The 19,806-nt window shown below is 40.1% G+C and overlaps 1 protein-coding gene across 3 annotated transcripts; it reads left to right on the forward strand.

Moving 5' to 3' along the window:
- The first annotated feature begins 1,435 nt into the window (after positions 1 to 1,435).
- LOC125309530 (POU domain class 2-associating factor 1) lies at positions 1,436 to 19,432 on the forward strand. 3 transcript variants are annotated; one of them, XM_048266516.1, is made up of 5 exons: positions 1,436 to 1,546; positions 12,254 to 12,381; positions 16,569 to 16,611; positions 17,374 to 17,660; positions 18,379 to 19,432. In XM_048266516.1, the coding sequence occupies exons 1-5, from the start codon at positions 1,531 to 1,533 to the stop codon at positions 18,697 to 18,699; spliced, it is 795 nt and encodes a 264-aa protein (XP_048122473.1). In that variant the 5' UTR covers positions 1,436 to 1,530; the 3' UTR covers positions 18,700 to 19,432. The 3 variants fall into 3 exon arrangements, with proteins under 3 accessions (XP_048122473.1, XP_048122472.1, XP_048122475.1); XM_048266515.1 differs by lacking the exon at positions 1,436 to 1,546 and adding an exon at positions 10,056 to 10,097; XM_048266518.1 differs by lacking the exon at positions 1,436 to 1,546 and adding an exon at positions 10,056 to 10,097 and having other exon boundaries at positions 17,374 to 17,489.
- Positions 19,433 to 19,806: the final 374 nt, after the last annotated feature.

Here is a 19,806-nt window from a genome sequence, read left to right on the forward strand (position 1 = left end):
TGCTGCATTGCCTTTTTAAAAATGTACTCAGTGTTTTTAGTAAAACTTAGAGTGGAGTCAAAGAATGTTCCTAAATATTTGAACTCCTCTACCTCCTCTACATGTTGGTCATTGATTACAACAGGTACAAGGTCATGGCAGGATTTTTTCTGTCATGGCACCAGTTAATAAGCTCTTCAATACAGTTAAAATATGCTGATTAGTTGACTGTATTCCCTGCCTGCATTAAACCAACCACAACCATATCATCAGCATACTTATACAAGTGACACGTAGAGTTCATAATATGCATTTCATTGGTGTACAAGGAAAACAAGACAGGTGAAAGAACGCAGCCTTGAGGCGCCCCAGTATTTAGGATCACTGTCTCAGAGGTAATGCCACTGAACACTACTCTTTGTGATCAGTCTGTAAGGAATTCTTTTATCCACTGCACAAGAAAACTATTTGTGTTAATATCACATAGTCTTTTAACTAATATATGTTTCTGCTATGTTTCTGTTAACTAAAGACATTAATCATATACCCGAACAATTAACACAGGATTCACAATGGCAACCCATCACTGAAGAGCAATCAAGGGAAATTCCCTGGCGGTCTTAGATGGCCTATAGAGATTTGTTACAGTTGGACTAAAAAAACCCAGACAAGACATAGATTTAAACCAGTGACAAAACCCAACTGTAAGTATGTCTGCATACACTTCCCTTTCATGTATTGGGAATTGATAGTAATTGTTTTTCTTTTGCAGATTGGTGTGCACTATATGTGTTTTCATTGTTCTCATCCACTCGAAGTGCTTCACTCCTGGTGCAGTGTGAAGTTAACAGGCCACAATGTTTTCCCACAATCTGGCAGAGCCACAGAGCAGAGAGGGCTGTGAGGTGTGACGGCCGTGCAGCTGGACGTGAAATGATTCTAACAGTCGTCGAGAGCACAGAGGATTCTCAGTTCCATAAACAACTCACGTTGTACCCCTAACATACCTGCTGTGCCTACTCTACCCATAAACTAACAATAGAGATTGTGGCATAAGTTAGTCTGAATGTCTTTGCATTACATACCATGATTCAGATCAGCCAGGCATTCAAGAAGCAATAAACCAACATTTGTAATTTCTGCTTTAATGGCCAGTATCCATTTGAAGATTTTATGAGAATCTATTTATTGACTGATGGAGATGTACTTATGCCTGTAGAACATACTTTATGTATGTATGAATGCATGTATGTTGATGTATGTATGTGTGTATGTTGATGTATAGATGTATGTTTTTATGTTGATGTATGTAAACATACGTTGATTTACTGACAGATAGGGAGTCATTACTTGAGATTCAGAGGAACTTGTGGTTTGAAGTGTGGTGACATCACTGACGTTTTGAGCAGGCTGAGTGGTACAGCCCACATGGGTATTCATTATAACCTTTACTAATCTCCATTATTCTGTCCGTTCCGGCCATTTGAAAGAGACACATCATATTTGTAAACACAAACAAATTAAGGGTGCAAGAAATTTTATAGCATAACCATGCTCCTCAGAAACTGTGAGTACATTGGAATATATGTATACATGTATAAATATATTATGTATGTATCAGTCAGGCTATAGTGGGTTGCACATGAAGAGTTTGGTTCCAAAACGCTATATCCACCATTTTAATGAATTTTCATAAATCATCTTTTTTTCCATTTTGTTTTCCAAGTAATTTCAGTAGAACTGTTGTTATTTGATTTATCTATACTCAATTAAAACAACAGAACTGCAAATTTATTGATATTACCTGAAATACACAATTATATAACATGACTTATTAATGTTTTCAAAAAAGAAGATATAGCGTTTTGGAACCAAACTCTTCACATGCTTTAGGAAGTCAACGTTTTAAAGAAGATTTGAATACATCATAATAGTCAGTATAATCAAATATTTGCATTTCCAGACTATTGAATCTACAGTGTTTTCTAAAATATAAATAATGTACAGTATGAGACGAGAGTGAGCTTGATGTCATTGACTTTGAAGGAAGCAATGCAAGATGTGCGATTTGTTTCTGCGTTGAACCTAGGCTGTATTGTAGGCCATGCTCTACACCATTGTGTGTGTATACTAGTGCAGTGGTGCTGTATGTTTACGAAGCTCTGCCTAAAGCAGTTGTAGATGGTTGTGTTTGTACAAAAATTTCCTCTGCCTTTTTTCTGCTTAAATGTTATAAAAGAAAAGAAGAAATACACACTGTATTATCTGATTAACCCAGTTATTGCAACCAAAAAATACATCTTAGGTGATTTCTGAGGCCTCTGCCAGCATTAAACTTTCGTATGGGGCAGCCTTGGACTATGGTTAGCACTTTGGAATTGTAACTGGAGGGTTGCTGGTTCGAACCCCGACCAGTAGGAACGGCTGAAGTGCCCTTGAGCAAGGCACCTAACCCCTCACTGCTCCCCGAGGCAGCTCACTGCGCCGGGATTAGTGTGCGCTTCACCTCACTGTGTGTTCACTGTGTGCTGAGTGTGTTTCACTAATTCACGGATTGGGATAAATGCAGAGACCAAATTTCACTCACGGGATCAAAAGAGTATATATACTTATACATTCCAACACAGAGCTGTTTGAATATTGTCCAACAATGGCCAATTGCATTTTTTTTTTAGGAATATATAGCCAAGTTGGGTACAGACCCCAAAAGGCAAAATGTGGGCAGTTCTAGATCTTACAGCTACAATCTGCTGCACCATAACATATATAACCATATAAAACCATAATAACGAAGATCCTGAATTTCCCCTTGGGGATTAATAAAAATCAATAAAGTATCTATCTCATCTGTCTATCTAACATACCGTATAGAACCATATAAAACCATATTAACATATATAACCTTATAAAACCATAATAACATATATAACCATATAAAACCATAATAACATATATAACCTTATAAAACCATAATAACATATATAGCCATATAAAACAATATTAACATATATAAACCATAATTACATATATAGCAGGATTATTTACTTCAGACTTTGCACTTTGCCCAAAATCAAAATTAATCGAATACATTTTGAAATGGAAAATGAGTAGGAACCCTGTAACTTAAGCCCCACCATTAGACATGGACCAGGGGCGCTCCCACTGGGCCCTGACAGCCGTTTAGATGGCCTATCACAGGAGAAAACCCCTGTGTGTGCGGGAAAGAAGCCCCAGAGTTCCTGTCAGCAGCTCGTCTGTATCCATCACTCAGCATATTGCTTTGGACTAGTCTGAGATGTTCCAGAACACACAGAACACAAGCTAAATGCTCTGGACTGGTCAGAGATGTCACAGAAACACACAGAACACAAGCTAATTGCTCTGGACTGGTCAGAGATGTCCCAGAAACACACAGAACACAAGCTAATTGCTCTGGACTGGTCTGAGATGTCCCAGAAACACAGAACACAGGCTGAAAAGAAGATAGATAGATAGATACTTTATTGATCCCCAAGGGGGAATTCAAGGTCTCAGTAGCATACAGACATCACACACAACATGCACTTACAGCAGAAAAAGTAATATACAAATAAAAAACTCCACTGTACAATAGAGACAGTAGAAGATAAACATGATACTGAAAACTAAATACTCAATATTCTATATAAACTAAATCAAATATCAACATAGTGTGCTTAAGGATGATCAAGCATGACAGGACAGGGACTGAGTCATTAATTCAGTGTGTATTGTAAGGTGCTCTATGAGAGTGAGTATCACGGTAAAGGAGTAGGTTTCATACAGGAGACATGCGTACTGTAGATCATGGGCATATTGCATTTACTGTTGGAACTCCTAGTTTTTACATGGTCACATGTAATCACAAAAATGGACCCTAATTTAAAAATGGAAGACAAAGTGCTCAGTCAATCAACAAGGAAAGTTGTTATGCACGAGCTAATCGGGTGGCATTAGGCAGCATTGAGCTGGATCATCAATGTTTGTGCCTATAGATTTTGCCTATGGTGTTAATTAGCAAATTGATTCAGTCTAGTTATCAAACTAGTTTTGGCTAGATTTAGGACTTTGCACTTGGCCCTTAATTCAAATCAGGGTCTATTATCTTGAGTGCTATATTGGAAGCATTGAAAGTGTATACTTCAAATGTATACATTCTTTAATGAATTGTATTTGAATATATACAGCATGTTTTGATATTATATTGAATATGAAATCTAATTTAATTCATTACATTCATTAATTGAGTCATAAATGTGGTGGTTTATCCTTCAGGAAATCAGAGGGTGTCAAAAAGAATGGAAAAGAATGTGTTGGTGCACTGCTGTGGTTTAGGATTTCTTGCTTGCTTGAGCATGCTTTGCAAATGCATGCAGGTTAATGTCACCCACTTGGAATACACAATGAACACTTGTCTATTTTTTTTTTTTTTTTTTTTTTTTTTTTTTTTTTTTAATGGCAGAATTTGAACTGACAAGAATGAACATGAAACAATATGTTGATCTGCAGCAATTGGAAGATGGACATACACTCTGATTTAAAGGAGTAGGATGTAATATGTAAACTCTTAATGAATTAAAGGAGTAGGGTGTAAAAATGTAAACTCTTAATGAATTAAAGGAGTAGGGTGTAAAAATGTAAACTCTTAATGAATTAAAGGAGTAGGGTGTATTATAAACTTAATGAATTAGTGATTGATAATTGAGTAGGGTGTAATACTGTAAACTCTTAATGAATTAAAGGAGTAGGGTGTATTATAAACTTAATGAATTAGTGATTGATAATTGAGTAGGGTGTAATACTGTATGTAAGCATGCTAAGTTTGCTTCTCTCTCTCTTTATTGAGATGTATATAATCATTAATTTGTTGACATTTCTAAATTGAGGTGCAATAAATGTCTTCCAAATAATAAAGGTCCACACATGTACTGTGCCACACAGGAAAGAGGAAGGTATTTTTGGAGGTTGGACTCCTGACTGCTTGCCATAATCTTTGTATGCAAATAGGTTTACCTCTAAATCTTACACAGCTGTTACACTTCCTCTTTTGTGTTGTAAAATTCAGTCTTGCTCACAATTACTTGTACTTGGTACCCAAGTATGTACATACACACACACACACACACACACTACCTGGGAATCCATAAATCCCTTATTGATTCTAAAGAATTCAAAGTTTGCAGCGCAGATTGAGACCTAGATAATGAAAGCTGTTTTTTTTGTTTCTCAGCATAGCATGACTATGGAAGCATGTGCAACTGCACAGTGTAGTGGCACAGCAAGCTTACACACACTTATTCATGTGCCTGGCACTTTTATCCAAAACATTTTAGCGGTGTTATATTCAGTATACCGGAAAAATTCAAATAATAGCCGAGTCCCAAATAGATGCCTGTCTCTTTCAAACACCTGGTGTGGCTACAGGTTTGGGCTAAAGGCCGGTCTCAAATAGAGGCCTGGTCTGTTTTTTTAGTTTCAGGTTGTATTTACAGTTTTTCTCGATTGCTTTTACCTGCTTAAGTAAACTAGAACCCACTTGGTCTTCATGATTGGGTTCACACATTTCTCACACCCTTTTGCAAAACAGTTAACACAGGTGTCATTCAAAAGCCCCAAACTCTATTGGTTTTCCCATGCTAAACAAAAGGAAAACATCTTTTCACAGGTGGTATAGATTCCTTGCATAAGTCTGAATCTCTGATACACCTGCGTGAAACTCCTTTGCACAATTCTTCAATCAGCAATCATTCATTATACATAAGAGATGTCTGTTCTGTGTTGCTATTTGCAAGTATGGATCTAATGCACATTTAGACAAAGTATTGCCTATTTGGAGGAGAAAACAGTACAAAAGGTGTTTACTGTAGGTCTATTTCGATGAAAAATTACAAGTTGTAGTTCAATGAAATTTACTGTCTCTGTCTAGGTATTTACTGTATGTCTTATATGACAATGGCAGTTACATCTTGGGAGGAATGAATAAATTATTTTTTTATGTAGTACATTTTGTCTTTTCACAGTTTTTTTCTGATAGACCTACCAGAAAAGTGAGAAAGTAATGGAACAGACATAGCAAAAATGCTCATTTTGAGAACTAGATTTTGCATTTTGTTGTCCAGTGTGTAATGATTGATTAAAGAGTGTTTTTTAATTGGCAACAAGTTGTAGTGTTTGAAGGCAAGATTTGCTTTTGCTGCGTGTTTTAAGTGTTTTGAGAGAGTAACAGCCTTTTGCAAGCAAAATGTGTCATTTTGTCCAGAGTGCTTTTGTTCAGACACGGGTGTTAACTGTTTTGAGAGTGTGATTTCAGAGTTGACACAGGTATCAAAACGATCGAGAAAAACTGTAATCTTCTAAAACCCGTCAGATCGTCATTGTTGCAGCGGTGTGAATTAGATGTTGCACATCCTTGCAAGCCGTCGCAAAGCATTCACCATGTCTAGTCGCAGTTGCAAGGTTTTAGAATGTTGCATCAACTTGCTGGTTTATAGAATGTTGCAGTTCATCTCGTTGCGAGATTTTTGGTGTGAATTGGGCTTAAGCCAGTATGGTGCAGACTGCGCACGCTAACGTTATGATTAGATGACATTAAAAGACTGTGGTGGGGAAAAGTTCCAAATTGTATAACTTTTTTCAATATGAACTATGCCTACATGTCCGACTTTGTCATTGTTAAATTCATCCCTTTTGTTTTAAATCTGCGGATAGGCCGATGGTAAGCTTGTTTTTATGCTGGCAACAAAACAAAAGAGTTTGCTAACATTATTCCTTGTTTTAAATGCGTACCGCCATGGCGATAAAGAGAAATGATTTGAAATGTAAGCTGACTGTTTTCAAATTTGCCAAATAAAATACGGGAGAAACGATATGGTTCATGCTCTCTCATGCAGTTTCATTCATGCCGAAAAGGAAGGATAAATGAAACATTACGCATGTTCCACTTTTGCATTGCAACAGTTTTGGTTAGAGCTGATAATGCAACTGTATTTGACAGAGGACAGATATAGGCTAGGTTGCTTTTAAATATGCTTTCAGTGTGATATGATCTCTTTGTAAATTACGTTTGATTAAAACGTGTTTCATTTGTTCTGGCTAGCCCCATTATTTGGATCTTATCTCACTCAATGAACAACACTAAATGAATGATGATCTGCAATTGTCATCAGATAGCCTAGTCATATGGGTAGACATTCAGTGTGTTTACAGTAATTCAATAATATTTTCCATCTTTGCAGAGGAAAAGTGTTGTGTAAAGGGAATTAAAGGCCTGTCTCATATAGACGCCTGTCTCTAATACTAGCCGGTGCAGTCTGAAGTGTCTGGAGATGTTCCTGAGGTGAAAAAACGCCAAAAGGGATTGAGGAGATACTGTTTATTGCCATTTGTAATTGCTTGTCATCCATGTCTGTATGGAGACGAGCAATGAGGGTATTGGGAGGGAGAGTGGTAGTTAGTTTGGTGGACACATAGAGCTGTGTGTCATCAGCACAGAAGTGAAAGTGGATAGTGCCAAGATGTAATCGAGGGGAAAGAGGTAGATGATGAACAGAAGTAACCCCAGTACTGAATTCTGTGGGATGATTCAGCAAACCATGGATGGAGCAAACCATGCATGAGCTGTGCCACAGATTCCAACACAAGATAGTGGGCCCTATGAAGGTCACTTACAGTGATAGAACACAAGATAGTGAGCCCTAATTTGAAAGATGGGCAAAGTGAAAAGTGTTAAATCTAATAAAAGCTACAGTGCAAAAAGAGGCATCAGAGAAGAGGTGCATGCATTTAGCACACACCTCCATATTTTTCTCCTTCAACCTTCATCTCCCTCTCCCTCTGCCACTATCTTCTTCCAAACACTTTAGATTAGATTAGATTCAACTTTATTGTCATTGTACAGAGTACAAGTACAGAGACAACAAAATGCAGTTTGCGTCTAAACAAAAGTGCAAAAAAGCAGAAAAGTGCAATGTGATATACACAGTACAGGTGGTGCAGTATAAACAGTATAAGATATATAGTGCAGTGTAGTATACAGTTAAGAAAGTGGTATGGTTTACAGTAATATAAATTAAATATAAATATGTGCAATGTATTAGCAGTAGCCGTATAACAGCACAATAGATATGGATAGGCAATAACAACAGTGTATGAGCAACATGTACAGATACAGTATGTGCAGTGTAATCAAAGAGTTACTTCTATACTCTTTGGTGTAATACCAGTAACATTATAAGAGCAGTAAAAATAATATAGATATGCAGTGTATTAACAGTAATAGCCTATTATAAAACAACAATAAATATGGATATTCAGTATGTACCGTATAGACAGATATATATGTATAGTAGGCCTATGTACAAATATGTGCAGTGTAGTAACAGTAACATAGGAGTAGTAAAAAAATAAGTGTACTGTATGTGCAGCAAGAACAGTATAAAGAGCAGTATTATATGGCTATGTATAAGTGTAATTACAGTATGCACATTTTATAAAATATAAATAGAATACTATGGATGGGATATACTGTAGTAGTACGATTGTCCGGGGGGGAGGGGGCTGGTGAGGGGCAGAACGCCCCGCCTCCTTGTTGTCCCTGGTCATGAACACCACACAGGCAAGGAGGCGGGGGTTGGGGGTTAGTCAGTAGGGTGACAGCGGCAGGGAAGAAGCTTCCTCTGATCTCTTACCTAATCTTCTGCATTATACCGTATTTTCCGGACTATAAGTCTTATTTCCTCTTCATGAAACATTTTTTGACTGGTGCGACTTATAGTCTGGAAAATACGGTAGTTTGAATGTTATTCCTCATTCTGTAAGAGCTTTGGATAAAAGTGTCTGCTAACTTAATAAATGTGAATGTATGTGAGCTGCCTCTGTGTGGCACAGAGAGCAGCACCCTTTCCCTCCTCAGCTACTCCGTTAGCAAAACACCTGATCTGTTTACAGAGGACTGCGACTGCAGGGTGTGGCTCACAAAGCAGTCCATGTGAGCTAAAGGCGCACTAGTCGTCTTCACTGTGAGATGGAGGCTAAAGGTGCACTAGTCATCTTTACTGTGAGATGGAAGCTAAAGGCGCACTAGTAGGCTACTCTTCACTGTGGGCTATGTGGTGGATGTGCAACGTGTTGGGACTTGCAGAGCTGTAAAAGCTGTGTTGAAATGTTACATTTGGTGACAGGTTTAACACATAACACTGGCCTGAATGACTCCGAATTCGTAATCAAAGGGCTTTTCCTGTATCACTTTTAATGTTTTGATTTTTAGTTTTGATAATTTGTTATGGCAGATATAGATTGTCAGTGAAGATTACATGTAGACTGTTTTTGCTCTAAAGCAAATAAATCAGTGTTTAATGGAAGTGTACATGCAGTGTGTGAGTTGGTAACCTAGTTTTAGCAATAAAAAATACTATACCATATCATGCCATACATCATATCATATCATATAATATCATAATCATATCATATCATATACTGTGTCATACCGTACCAATGACCTTTGGTGAAGCAGTGAAAATAACACTGTGGTGGAGCAAAATTGGGCGCCAATCATTCCAAATATTATGCTGCTGCTATTGTACAAAGAGGCATATCTAATGGGGCAGTCTTGATGAATAAATCCCTGTTCTCACCCTGAAGTCTGTTTAAGTGCAGCTGCCTCTGTTTATCACGAATCACTGAAGCACCACGCCCTTCCAGGTAAACAAAGGCTTTATTGAGGTTCTCTGGAAATCACTCGGTTTACAGGCAGTGCTGTTGAATCCATGGGGATTCAAGCTGGAATTCCCAAATCAAACAAATGTGCGGCGTTTACTCAGGCATGCGTGAGATGCTTGACCCCATACTGCTGTTGAACTTTTGGGAGTGTACACCTTTGATAGCATTAGCTCAGATACAATTGACTGAGTGGATTAATACAACTGGGCTTTTGCCAAAAGCAGGGAGTGTACCTGCCCTGTATGGTTCCAGTTCAACACTACTGAAGTGTTTCCCCCTTTCAAATTAGGAAGCAGATAGTGGAACAAGAATTGGCTGAAGGGGACCAGATTCTTCAGCAGGTGCTTGTGGGACAGCGGGAGACATGTCTTTGACCCCCCAAGGTTAACTTCCTACAAACATATCCATCTTCACCAAGGGCGTAGGTTTGGTCTCAGCTTTGGTGGGGACACATCCACAACTCCTGTTGTCACGATACCAACATTATTGTTTCAATACCAATAGCAAGTGAAGAATCTCGATTTCGATACAATTGCGATTTTTTAAAATTTGATTTGGTTTGTGTGATTTGTGAGATCATTGAAAAATAAAAAGATACCCGCACACTGTTTCTATAAGCTCCCAGTTTATTAGTACAACGTTTCGACCAGAGGTCTTCGTCAGGTATCCCTGTCAGATATCCCTGTCGGCTAAGCCTTATACCCAGCACCTGTTTAAATTTGGAGATGTGCGTGCACTCCACTCTGATTTGTGAGATCATTCACATCAGTGGCAATCATAGAATTTGATTGACCCTCCACACACACACACACACACACACATAGAAAGTGATGGTTGTCATAGGTTTCTTTTTCATATTTTGCAATTCATATAAACTATAAATGTATATTGAGAATTATTTATAGTATTTTATGATCTGCATGATTACTAATAGCTAAACATATTTAGTAATTTGATTACATCATATTGATATTTAAATTATTAGGCTACACTTGTCTATATCATCACATTTGGTGTGTAAATCTAATTGAGTGCCTGTCACTTTAAGAGGAACGTGAATGCTGAAAAATAGTTTCGCAAGTGCAAGGATATGTGGATTCAATTAATCATGTTTGCTATATCATTAGATAAAATAAATGTTAAAAAAAAAACTAACAAGTCAAAGAAAATCTTTATGGGATGAGATCATAGAAGAGATAAGTGTCTCGCAATGTTCATTTCTATGAGTAGGCCTATGGAAATGCACCAGTTTATCTTTTATTTCTTTGCATTGTGCAGGCTACATTCACAAATACATTAGCCTACATAAACAGAATATAGGAACAGGAAAATATCTCGAATCCATTGTTTATTGCGACTGCAAGATTGGTAGCCCAATTAGCCTAACAGTCAGTGATAATGACTATAGCCTATGTGACTGCCCGTGCGGGAAACCCTTATTCAACATGACTCCTAACTTTGGTTGAAAGATTACAGAAGCTAGGTTAGCTGTGACAATATCCTGGGTAATATGCTATTTTAAACAGTAAAATCCGCATTTGAAAGCCTGGTCACCAGTTGCCAGTTTGTATGGCTAATTATTTTGCCTAGACTCAATGAAAAAGCTTAGTATTTTTGGGTGGCAAAGCTGATCTACAAACCACAAAAAGGGGCAAACATGTACATGCTGAAGGACAAAGGGAATATCACAATGTTTTACTCTGGCCTTTTTTGGGATAGGCTTGGCAGACAGCCCTAACTTACCGTTGTCGTTGACACACCCGCTCGCTTGACTGCCGGTGCAAACAAGTACAGTAGCCTGTGCTTTGACACTCTCCGTGCGTGTAGACCTACTGTAGCGTGCATGCAGATAACCCTTCCCCCTCCCCCTCTGTTTTTCAGCAAATCATATGACGACGTTTATTTTACTGTTGTGCTGGCTGTCGGAATGATCAGCAGCACAAATAAGTTCGCTAAAATATTGGTGGGGACAATTTTGTCATCTTAAAATATTGATTAGGACTAGTCCTTAGCGTCCCACCCTAAATCTACGCCCATGATCTTCACACATGCCACGACAGGACCACAGAATCTGGTATTAGACACACACCATGCTGCTGCCCCATGCGTGTGTGTTGCGCAACAGCCCGTGTTGTGTCCCATCGCTTGTGCAAGGGTACCGCCAAGTTATTCATGGAAGAGCTTGAGGGGAGCTGTAAATGGTTTTCGGAAGGCTTGTTCCCTGCGGTTGTCGATGAAATGACATGTATACCATAAATCAGTCAGGAGCCAGACATTCAGAACACACAGGGCCTAGAGAATCGAAATTTGTAAAGTTTTCATGATCAGATCCTTGCATTAGATTACCAGCAAGGTCCAACCATCAAGCCCTCGGTGACATCAGTATGCACATTGCATCATTGCAAAGGATATTTGCAACCTAAATACTTAAACTTCAATTTACAATTTTGTGGAAGTTATGCACATGTGAATGTTGTGACATGTTATGTAACTAGATGATGGGTATGACTTTTTCTTGGCCCATTTTATGCCCACACAGTAGCAACTGAGCCACCGAACTCCAAGCCATACCAGGGAGTACGAGTCAAAGATCCTGTGAAGGAACTGCTGAGGAGAAAAAGAGGAAGCCACAACCCTAACAGCATCAAAACATCCCCCCCTACCGCTGTGAGTGCCCACGAGACTCTCCTCCCTCCAGCGCACGCCCTGGCGGCTACACAGGCATCGCTATTCTCCAGAAATATCTGTGGACATAGACATAGATAGAGAGAAAGTGTAACGTTCTTTCTTTACACTAGGAGGTCAGCTAAAATTGTCCAATGGACACATGCATGATATGTGAACAAATGTGTATTTGTGTTTTGTGTCTTTACATGTAAAATATATATTAAATATATGTCTTCCTGTAGTGGGCAGTGGGAGTTATCTGGTGTAGCAGGAAGCCATAGACCTCCTCACAATGTCTTGTCCTGCAAGGGGATTTTGGTTTTTATATAATCCAGGTGTTTTTGAACGACAGTTAATCCATTACGCCTGCACTGCCAGAGGGCAGGAGGCCTATGCAAATGAACAGAGCAATGCCAGAAAAGCCTCCCCCCACACACACACAAACATCCTCTCTCTCTCTCTCCTCACCCCCCCTCACACACACAAACACTCTCTCTCTCTCTCTCTCTCTATCTCTCTCTCACACACGCACACATACCATCTCTCTCTCTCTCTCTCCCACTCACACACACACACACACTCCTCACTCCCACATGTGTGCCCCCCATTCTTTACTAAATTTACTAAATTATCATCACATAGATAAAGGCATATTCCGCTTTCAGCAGAAACCCCAACACAACTTTGGTATTACCTGTGGGGAATGCTGTGGGTGACTATGTAGACTAGAGCCCCTTTAACATCTGTGTGATGAGGAGAATAGTGGGTCAGCAAGCTAACCTAAAAATACTCAATCACTGGCAGTAAATACATCTCTGGTCATCTGCCTGAGGACTTTACCTCTCTCAGACCCCACAGATAAGCATCTGTAACTGTCATTTGTTGCCCATACATCTCTTAGTCCCAAATCCCTGCATTCAACACACACTCTGGGAGTGACCCTTTTAACCTGCAGGCCAGATCCACGGTAACCAAACATGGGAGTCATGGGAGTTCCGAGGAACTCATTCATTATATCAGTTTATGGGCAGCTGTCATGGGCTGATTCAAGGGTTTTAATCTGTGAGATCTGTGAGATTCCTCTATGGGGAGTAGTCTTGAACATGCAATTTGTATTAAAGACTAACGGGATGTGCAAACAGTAACTCAAAAGCCTAGTTTTCCATATGGTCATATGTTTATGACAGGAGTCGTGACAACTCAGGCTCAGGTAGTTCTCCTTGAGAATTATGCTCAGGAGACTGGTGAGACTTGCACAATCTCTAATGTGAAGTGGAATTAAGTTCCACTTTTTTACTGCACTCTACTGTAAATGAGAAAGCTGATTGACCAAATGTAGACTTCTTAAATTGAGTGTAACAGTCACCTCTCGGCCCCAGCGCATTTGGCTGGGGCACCTGCACCGTATGCCGGCGACCCGGATTCGATTCCCGCCCCGTGGTCCTTTCTGGATCCCACCCCTGCTCTCTCTCCCATTCGCTTCCTGTCACTGTCCTATCATTAAAGGCATAAAGCCCAAAAATATATACTTTAAAAAAAAAAAAAAGTCACCTCTTACAGAAGCCCTGGAGGCCCTTACATTATCTCTGCAAAATGACACATTGCTTGAGAGGTGGTGGTGCAAGATCATGGGTCAATTTATACATCAGACACATGTCTGCAAAACAGAGAAAACTGACAAAGGTTAATAGGTTATGTTTTTTTGACGGTGCAGTGATGAAAAGTTCTTGTTTTTTTTGTCAATAACTTTCACAGCTTGTTTGTAGAGGGCACATAAGGGGTTAGGCGTAGCCACACCTGTCTGGGACCAGCTTGTAGAACAGTAGCATAGTCACACCTGCCTGGGACCAGCTTGTAGAACAGTAGCATAGTCACACCTGCCTGGGACCAGCTTATAGAACAGTAGCGTAGCCACACCTGCTAGAAGAGTAGCGTAGCCACACCTGCCTGGGACCAGCTCGTAGAACAGTAGAGTAGTCACACCTGCCTGGGACCAGCTTGTAGAACAATAGCGTAGTCACACCTGCCTGGGACCAGCTTGTAGAACAGTAAGATAAATGTGAGAAGATCGTTGAATGCAAAAACAGTTTAGCAGCGGCTATTGGTAACTGATGTCTTATGTGTCTAAAATTAACTAAACGTTGGAGTTATGTGTTTTTTTAAAACTTAAGTTAGAATCAATAATTATGCCCAGATACTTCAAATGTTCAACAATATGTATTGCCTCTCCTATAGTACAAATATCAGGCTGATGTTGCGTGACATTCCTCTTGATAGAGAAATACATGTCCACTGTTTTGCTTACATTAAGAGTAAGGCAACTGAGATTTAACCAGCCTGATACTTTTTCTAGTACTGCCGTGAGTTTTGCTGCAGCTTGTTCTCTAGTTGTTGCATGGGTATACATAACTGTATCGTCTGCATACATTTGGATCTGGACTTCAAGGCAATCAAAGGCAGGTCATTAATAGCTGAAAGCATGTTGTATTTCCCCGATCCAGTGACTTAATCCCAGAGTCCTGCTCACTTGTAGCATTCTCGTTGTTAAGGTCTAAAGAAGGGTGTCATTTGAAACAGAGGTCTTGAGCTGTGGATATGTTGGTACTGGTACTTTTTGTTTCTGCCATGCTCTGCATTCTGAAGCATAAGGTAGGAGGCACCTGCCCCCCTTCACCTCATAACTTACAAAACACTTTCACTTCGTGCCCTGTTGGTTAATCATTAGGCTGCCTCCTCTGAGAGCAAGGAGAGCAATTATACCCACAAAACTGCCAATTTAACATTTCATCAGCGGCGGTTCTAGCTTTTATGACATCTTGGGAGAACCTCCTCCTAAGCACCCCACATCTACCCCACCCCACACCTACCCCCCCACACCTACCCCACCCCCCACAAACCTACCCCACACCTACACCCCCCCACACCACACCTACCCCACACCACAGTCCACACTGACTGTACTCAACTCAAATATCTTAAAGGCTTCCCTTCTTAAGTACCCTCTCAAATCTAATAATCTTCCACTTGAAGGCCATGCTCTCTGTACTAAAAAAGTCTGTTTTTGTCATTTAGACATGTACTGCTACCAACCACAATTACTATATTGGCTGTGGAAAGGGATTTTAATTTATTAATGTGAGTTTGAGTTGCACTGTTGTTGGTGAGTGATGACCAAGTTAGGTCCTGGTAATCTGATGCTGATATTGAGAAAGATCCTCCTCACACAGCACATGAAAAGGGAGGGTGAGGGTATTTGCACCCATTTGCCTTTGCAGTGAGCACCAAGTCTCTTAAGCACACTCTTAATCTCTTTGCAGTGAGCACCACATCTCTTTAGCACACTCCGGTTGCTGGTACTGTTTTAGTTGTAGGTGTAAGAACTGTGTCCACGGCAGGCCGCAAACAAGTGTATCTCTCTCTCAGCGCCACTCCCTCTCTCAAGGTGTGTGCTCCCGATGCTCTTTGTTCCAACACGCTCTGTCTCTGCATGCCCCGTCGCCATGTATGCAGAACACTATCGTGTAATGATTGCGAAATTCATTAATCATTGCACCTACATTCACTAATGGAGAAATCTTGCACTTTCAGTCTGGGGAGACTTTAAATTGATGCATGTCTACTTTTGATGTCTTGCCGGTGTTATTTTCTCAGTTAAACTAAATCCATGTTTGAGTGTTTGCATGTGATTTTGCTGCTGTTGCATGTGCACCTTTACTGGTGCTGTGAGTGTTGTTTGGCCTCAGTGAAAAATACCTAAGGGGAGAATTAGCAGAATCAATCATTAGCCCTCATATACTGGTCAACAAAAGCTTTTGTTCAAATAAGAAGTCAGGGTTAATTCATTCATCTTCATCTTTTTTTTAACCATTTTGTTTTTGAAATGCAATCACTGATATTGAAATTAGTAAGCTAACTTCCTAAAAGGCATGTAGGAAACACCAATATCACAGGTAGCATGTGTAAAAGCTTGTTAGTTGCTGTCGATTGGCAATATCGTAGGCAATGCTATACAAGCTGTTCAAAAAAATACTGGAGCACTCTGTCTTGGGCCACAAAACTAAATATTGCAACACCTGGGCAGCTAGTGAGAACGACAGGTGTGTTTACCTTATCTGTGGTGAAGTGGTAAAATGCTGCATAGCATTGCTGTAAGGTGAAACAGGTAAAACCTCTGTTCTTGCCAACAGGTGGTGATTCCAAACAGCATTTTGCCATCATATACTCATGTTGGTGAGTTTAGTCCTCAATAATTTCTAACTCTGACATTTGCTGATATTCTTTTGTATTATCAATTCTATATATTTTTTTATTTTTATATACTTTTATACATTGATTTTGCAAAATGTATTCAGCTAAGAGGTTAATACACTGGGGCAGTTAATATGGTATTAATATGATTTTGTTTTTTTACCTGCGTAAAACACTGTCCTGCCGTTTATACACAATGCGGCTAATACTGTAATTACTGGGTGACACTTTACAATAATGTTACACTATTTAGCATTAGGTAAGTATTAGTTAAACATTAACAAACATGTAATTCATCATTATTAAGTATGTTTTCAACATTACTTAAGGATTAACAAATGTGTTTCTCCTCATTAATAGTCTTATTTAGTATTTTAGGTGTTATCAGTGTGTTTTTCTATTAATAAGGAAAAATCACATTTGTTAATCCTTAAGTAATGTTGAAAACATACTTAATAATTATGAATTAAGTGTTTGTTAATGCTTAACTAATATTTACCTAACGCTAAATAGTATACCATTATTGTAAGTGTTACCAATTACTGTATATACTTATACTGTATACACTTATACATATTGTTATTGATTTTGTTGTTATTACCATTATGCTAAATGTAGGCTTTTTGAACTTATTTATTTGAAACTATTATTTTTAACTAATGTAGTATTTTTTATAGTGTAAGTCACTTTGTACAAAAGCATCTGTCAAATACCTTAACCATAACTATAATCATTTATTGACAGGGCCTTCAGGTGTTGTGGAGGGTAGGCCCAGTGGTGTTGGTGGTGATGTGGTGACGGATGCTGGTGCTCTGTACCCTGGATGGCTGGCCCAGCCTGCACCTCCCACCCTGCAACAGGTGAGCCACTGGGCGCCCTCGGACTACCTCCAGTCCGACACCGTCCCCATCCCCGTCTCCTCCTCCGTCTTCTCCTCGGACATGTACGTCCAGCAGGTCTGTCCGAGCTACACCATGGTGGCACCGTCGTCCCTGCTGACCCTGACACACACGCCGCTCTTCACCAACATGGTGAGATGGAGAGATTCTCTTGTTTCTTTTTTCTTGTTTGTTTTTTTTCCTCCCTCTCTCCATCTACCACACTTTCTCCTCGTCTCAGCTCTCGTCAGAGTCCGTGTCCGTGTCACCATCTCTATCTCTCTTCTTTTCACATTCTGCTCTCCGCCTCTGGGCTTGTCAGTGGCAATGTGCTCTCCCCCTCTGGGCTTCTGCTCTCCCCCTCTGGGCTTCTGCTCTCCGCCTCTGGGCTTCTGCTCTCCCCCTCTGGGCTTCTGCTCTCCGCCTCTGGGCTTGTCAGTGGCAATGTACTCTCCCCCTCTGGGCTTCTGCTCTCCCCCTCTGGGCTTGTCAGTGGCAATGTGCTCTCCCCCTCTGGGCTTCTGCTCTCCCCCTCTGGGCTTCTGCTCTCCGCCTCTGGGCTTGTCAGTGGCAATGTTTTTGCCTTGTGTTGGGAGAGGCAGAGAGAGATTGGGGTTTTCCCTCTTGACAGATGTCAGTGTCCAGTGTCAGTGTCAAAGTCTAGCTGTTGAGCAACACTTTCGCGGCCCATTTTGTGAGAATTGAATGTTCTTAACTTTCACAGAGATATGAGAGCAATCTACTCATAAACTACTCTACTGACAAACATGTTTTATGTACTCTTTAAACATATAGCTTACAAAAATGGATAGGGTACATTAAATTGCCCACATGTTAATTTCTTTGTTTTTACCTTTTATTCCACATAAAGGCCATAACTCCAACCTCAGCAGCATTGCCGACGGTGGATTTCCACGACGCGTCCCTGACTTACATCCCCTGGCCACAACCCCTGGCCACTCTCCCCAGCCCTGTCATTCAGTACCCGTCCTGCTCCGCCAGCGCCGTGCCCCACATGGTGACCTCTGTGACCCCCGTGGCCCCCGTGCCCACGGAACACCTCGCGGTGCCCGAGCTGCCTGAGTCTGACCCTCAGGAGATGGAGGAGCCTAACCCGCTGGAGAAGCTTCTGGAAGATAACCCCAAAGACTCCTACGTCTGCAGCCCCTCCCTCTTCACCCAAGAGGTGTAAAAGCCTGCCAGAGCCCAACATCTGGGGGTTGTCTTTTTCTCCTCCTCTCTCCTCATGTTATGCTGTATTTTTCAAATGGTGCCGCAGATGGCTGCCTCGGTACTCTAACCGGAGTCAAATTCCTTATTTGTTTACGCAAACCTGGTCAATAAAGCTGATTCTGATTCTGACCATGTGCCCCAACAGAAATAGTGTTCAGACAAGTTTGTACTAGGAAATTGGTTGTGTTTTAGGACTATCTGTTACAGTAGCTTTGTGCACAGGTAAGGAGTGCCTGCTCGTGTTCTTGCTTTTACTGTAATCAATGATGTGTGTCATCCTCTTATGTATGGGGCTATGTTTGTCCAAGAACATCTGATAAGAGATGTTTGTCCACAAATCTGCTATTGATACATTGATTATCTTGTTGTGATTGATTAGGATACATTTTTTTTTTCAATACTTTTTTAGGATAAATTTATTTTGTTCACAAACATAGTGCAGAGTCTACTTTGTTGAAGTTATTTCCAAGATATGCTTTTTTATGCCATGCCTTCTCATATTTCTATTTATGAAAGGATGATGTTTGCATTATGGATATAATGTATATAATGTTTCTTACATCCCTGCTTCCTCTTGCATGTATTCATCTTAGGAAATATGTCACTGTGTAACCATTAGTGCTTATTTCATCAATGAAGTATCCACCCAACTTCATTATCATCAGTTGGTGACGTCTTTGAATTAACTTAAAATTGCCTGGATGTTTGACAAAATAAAATGATTTTTTTTCATTTCTGCAAATCAATGTCTGATATTTTTGTCATTGTCCTCATGATGCTCAAATGGCATGTGATAGATACTGAGCAGTAGCCACTTAACTTGAAATAAATGCTTACTTCATTGTAGTGACATCATTTTCTCCACCACTGAAATCCTAAGATTGACACCTCACAAAGAGCTTTCACCTAAGAGACAGACAGCCTGTAATATCAACAAAAAGCTTCTCACTTCCACACAAAAGAACCACCGGGGGGCCCCATTTAAATGTCAGGCAGAGTGCGAAGACCTGAACTCTGAACTCCCCAAATTGTAACTATGTTTTTAACAGTTGCATCTGACACCTCA

Source organism: Alosa alosa, chromosome 16, assembly GCF_017589495.1.
Source record: "Alosa alosa isolate M-15738 ecotype Scorff River chromosome 16, AALO_Geno_1.1, whole genome shotgun sequence".
In the NCBI taxonomy this organism is placed as follows: Eukaryota; Metazoa; Chordata; class Actinopteri; order Clupeiformes; family Clupeidae; genus Alosa; species Alosa alosa.

Excerpts from the sequence above, each read along its gene's own strand:
- LOC125309530 (XM_048266515.1), top strand. Across the intron at positions 16,612-17,373 it reads GCCATCATATACTCATGTTG|GGCCTTCAGGTGTTGTGGAG; the intron begins GTGAGTTTAGTC and ends ATTTATTGACAG. Across the intron at positions 17,661-18,378 it reads CGCCGCTCTTCACCAACATG|GCCATAACTCCAACCTCAGC; the intron begins GTGAGATGGAGA and ends TTCCACATAAAG.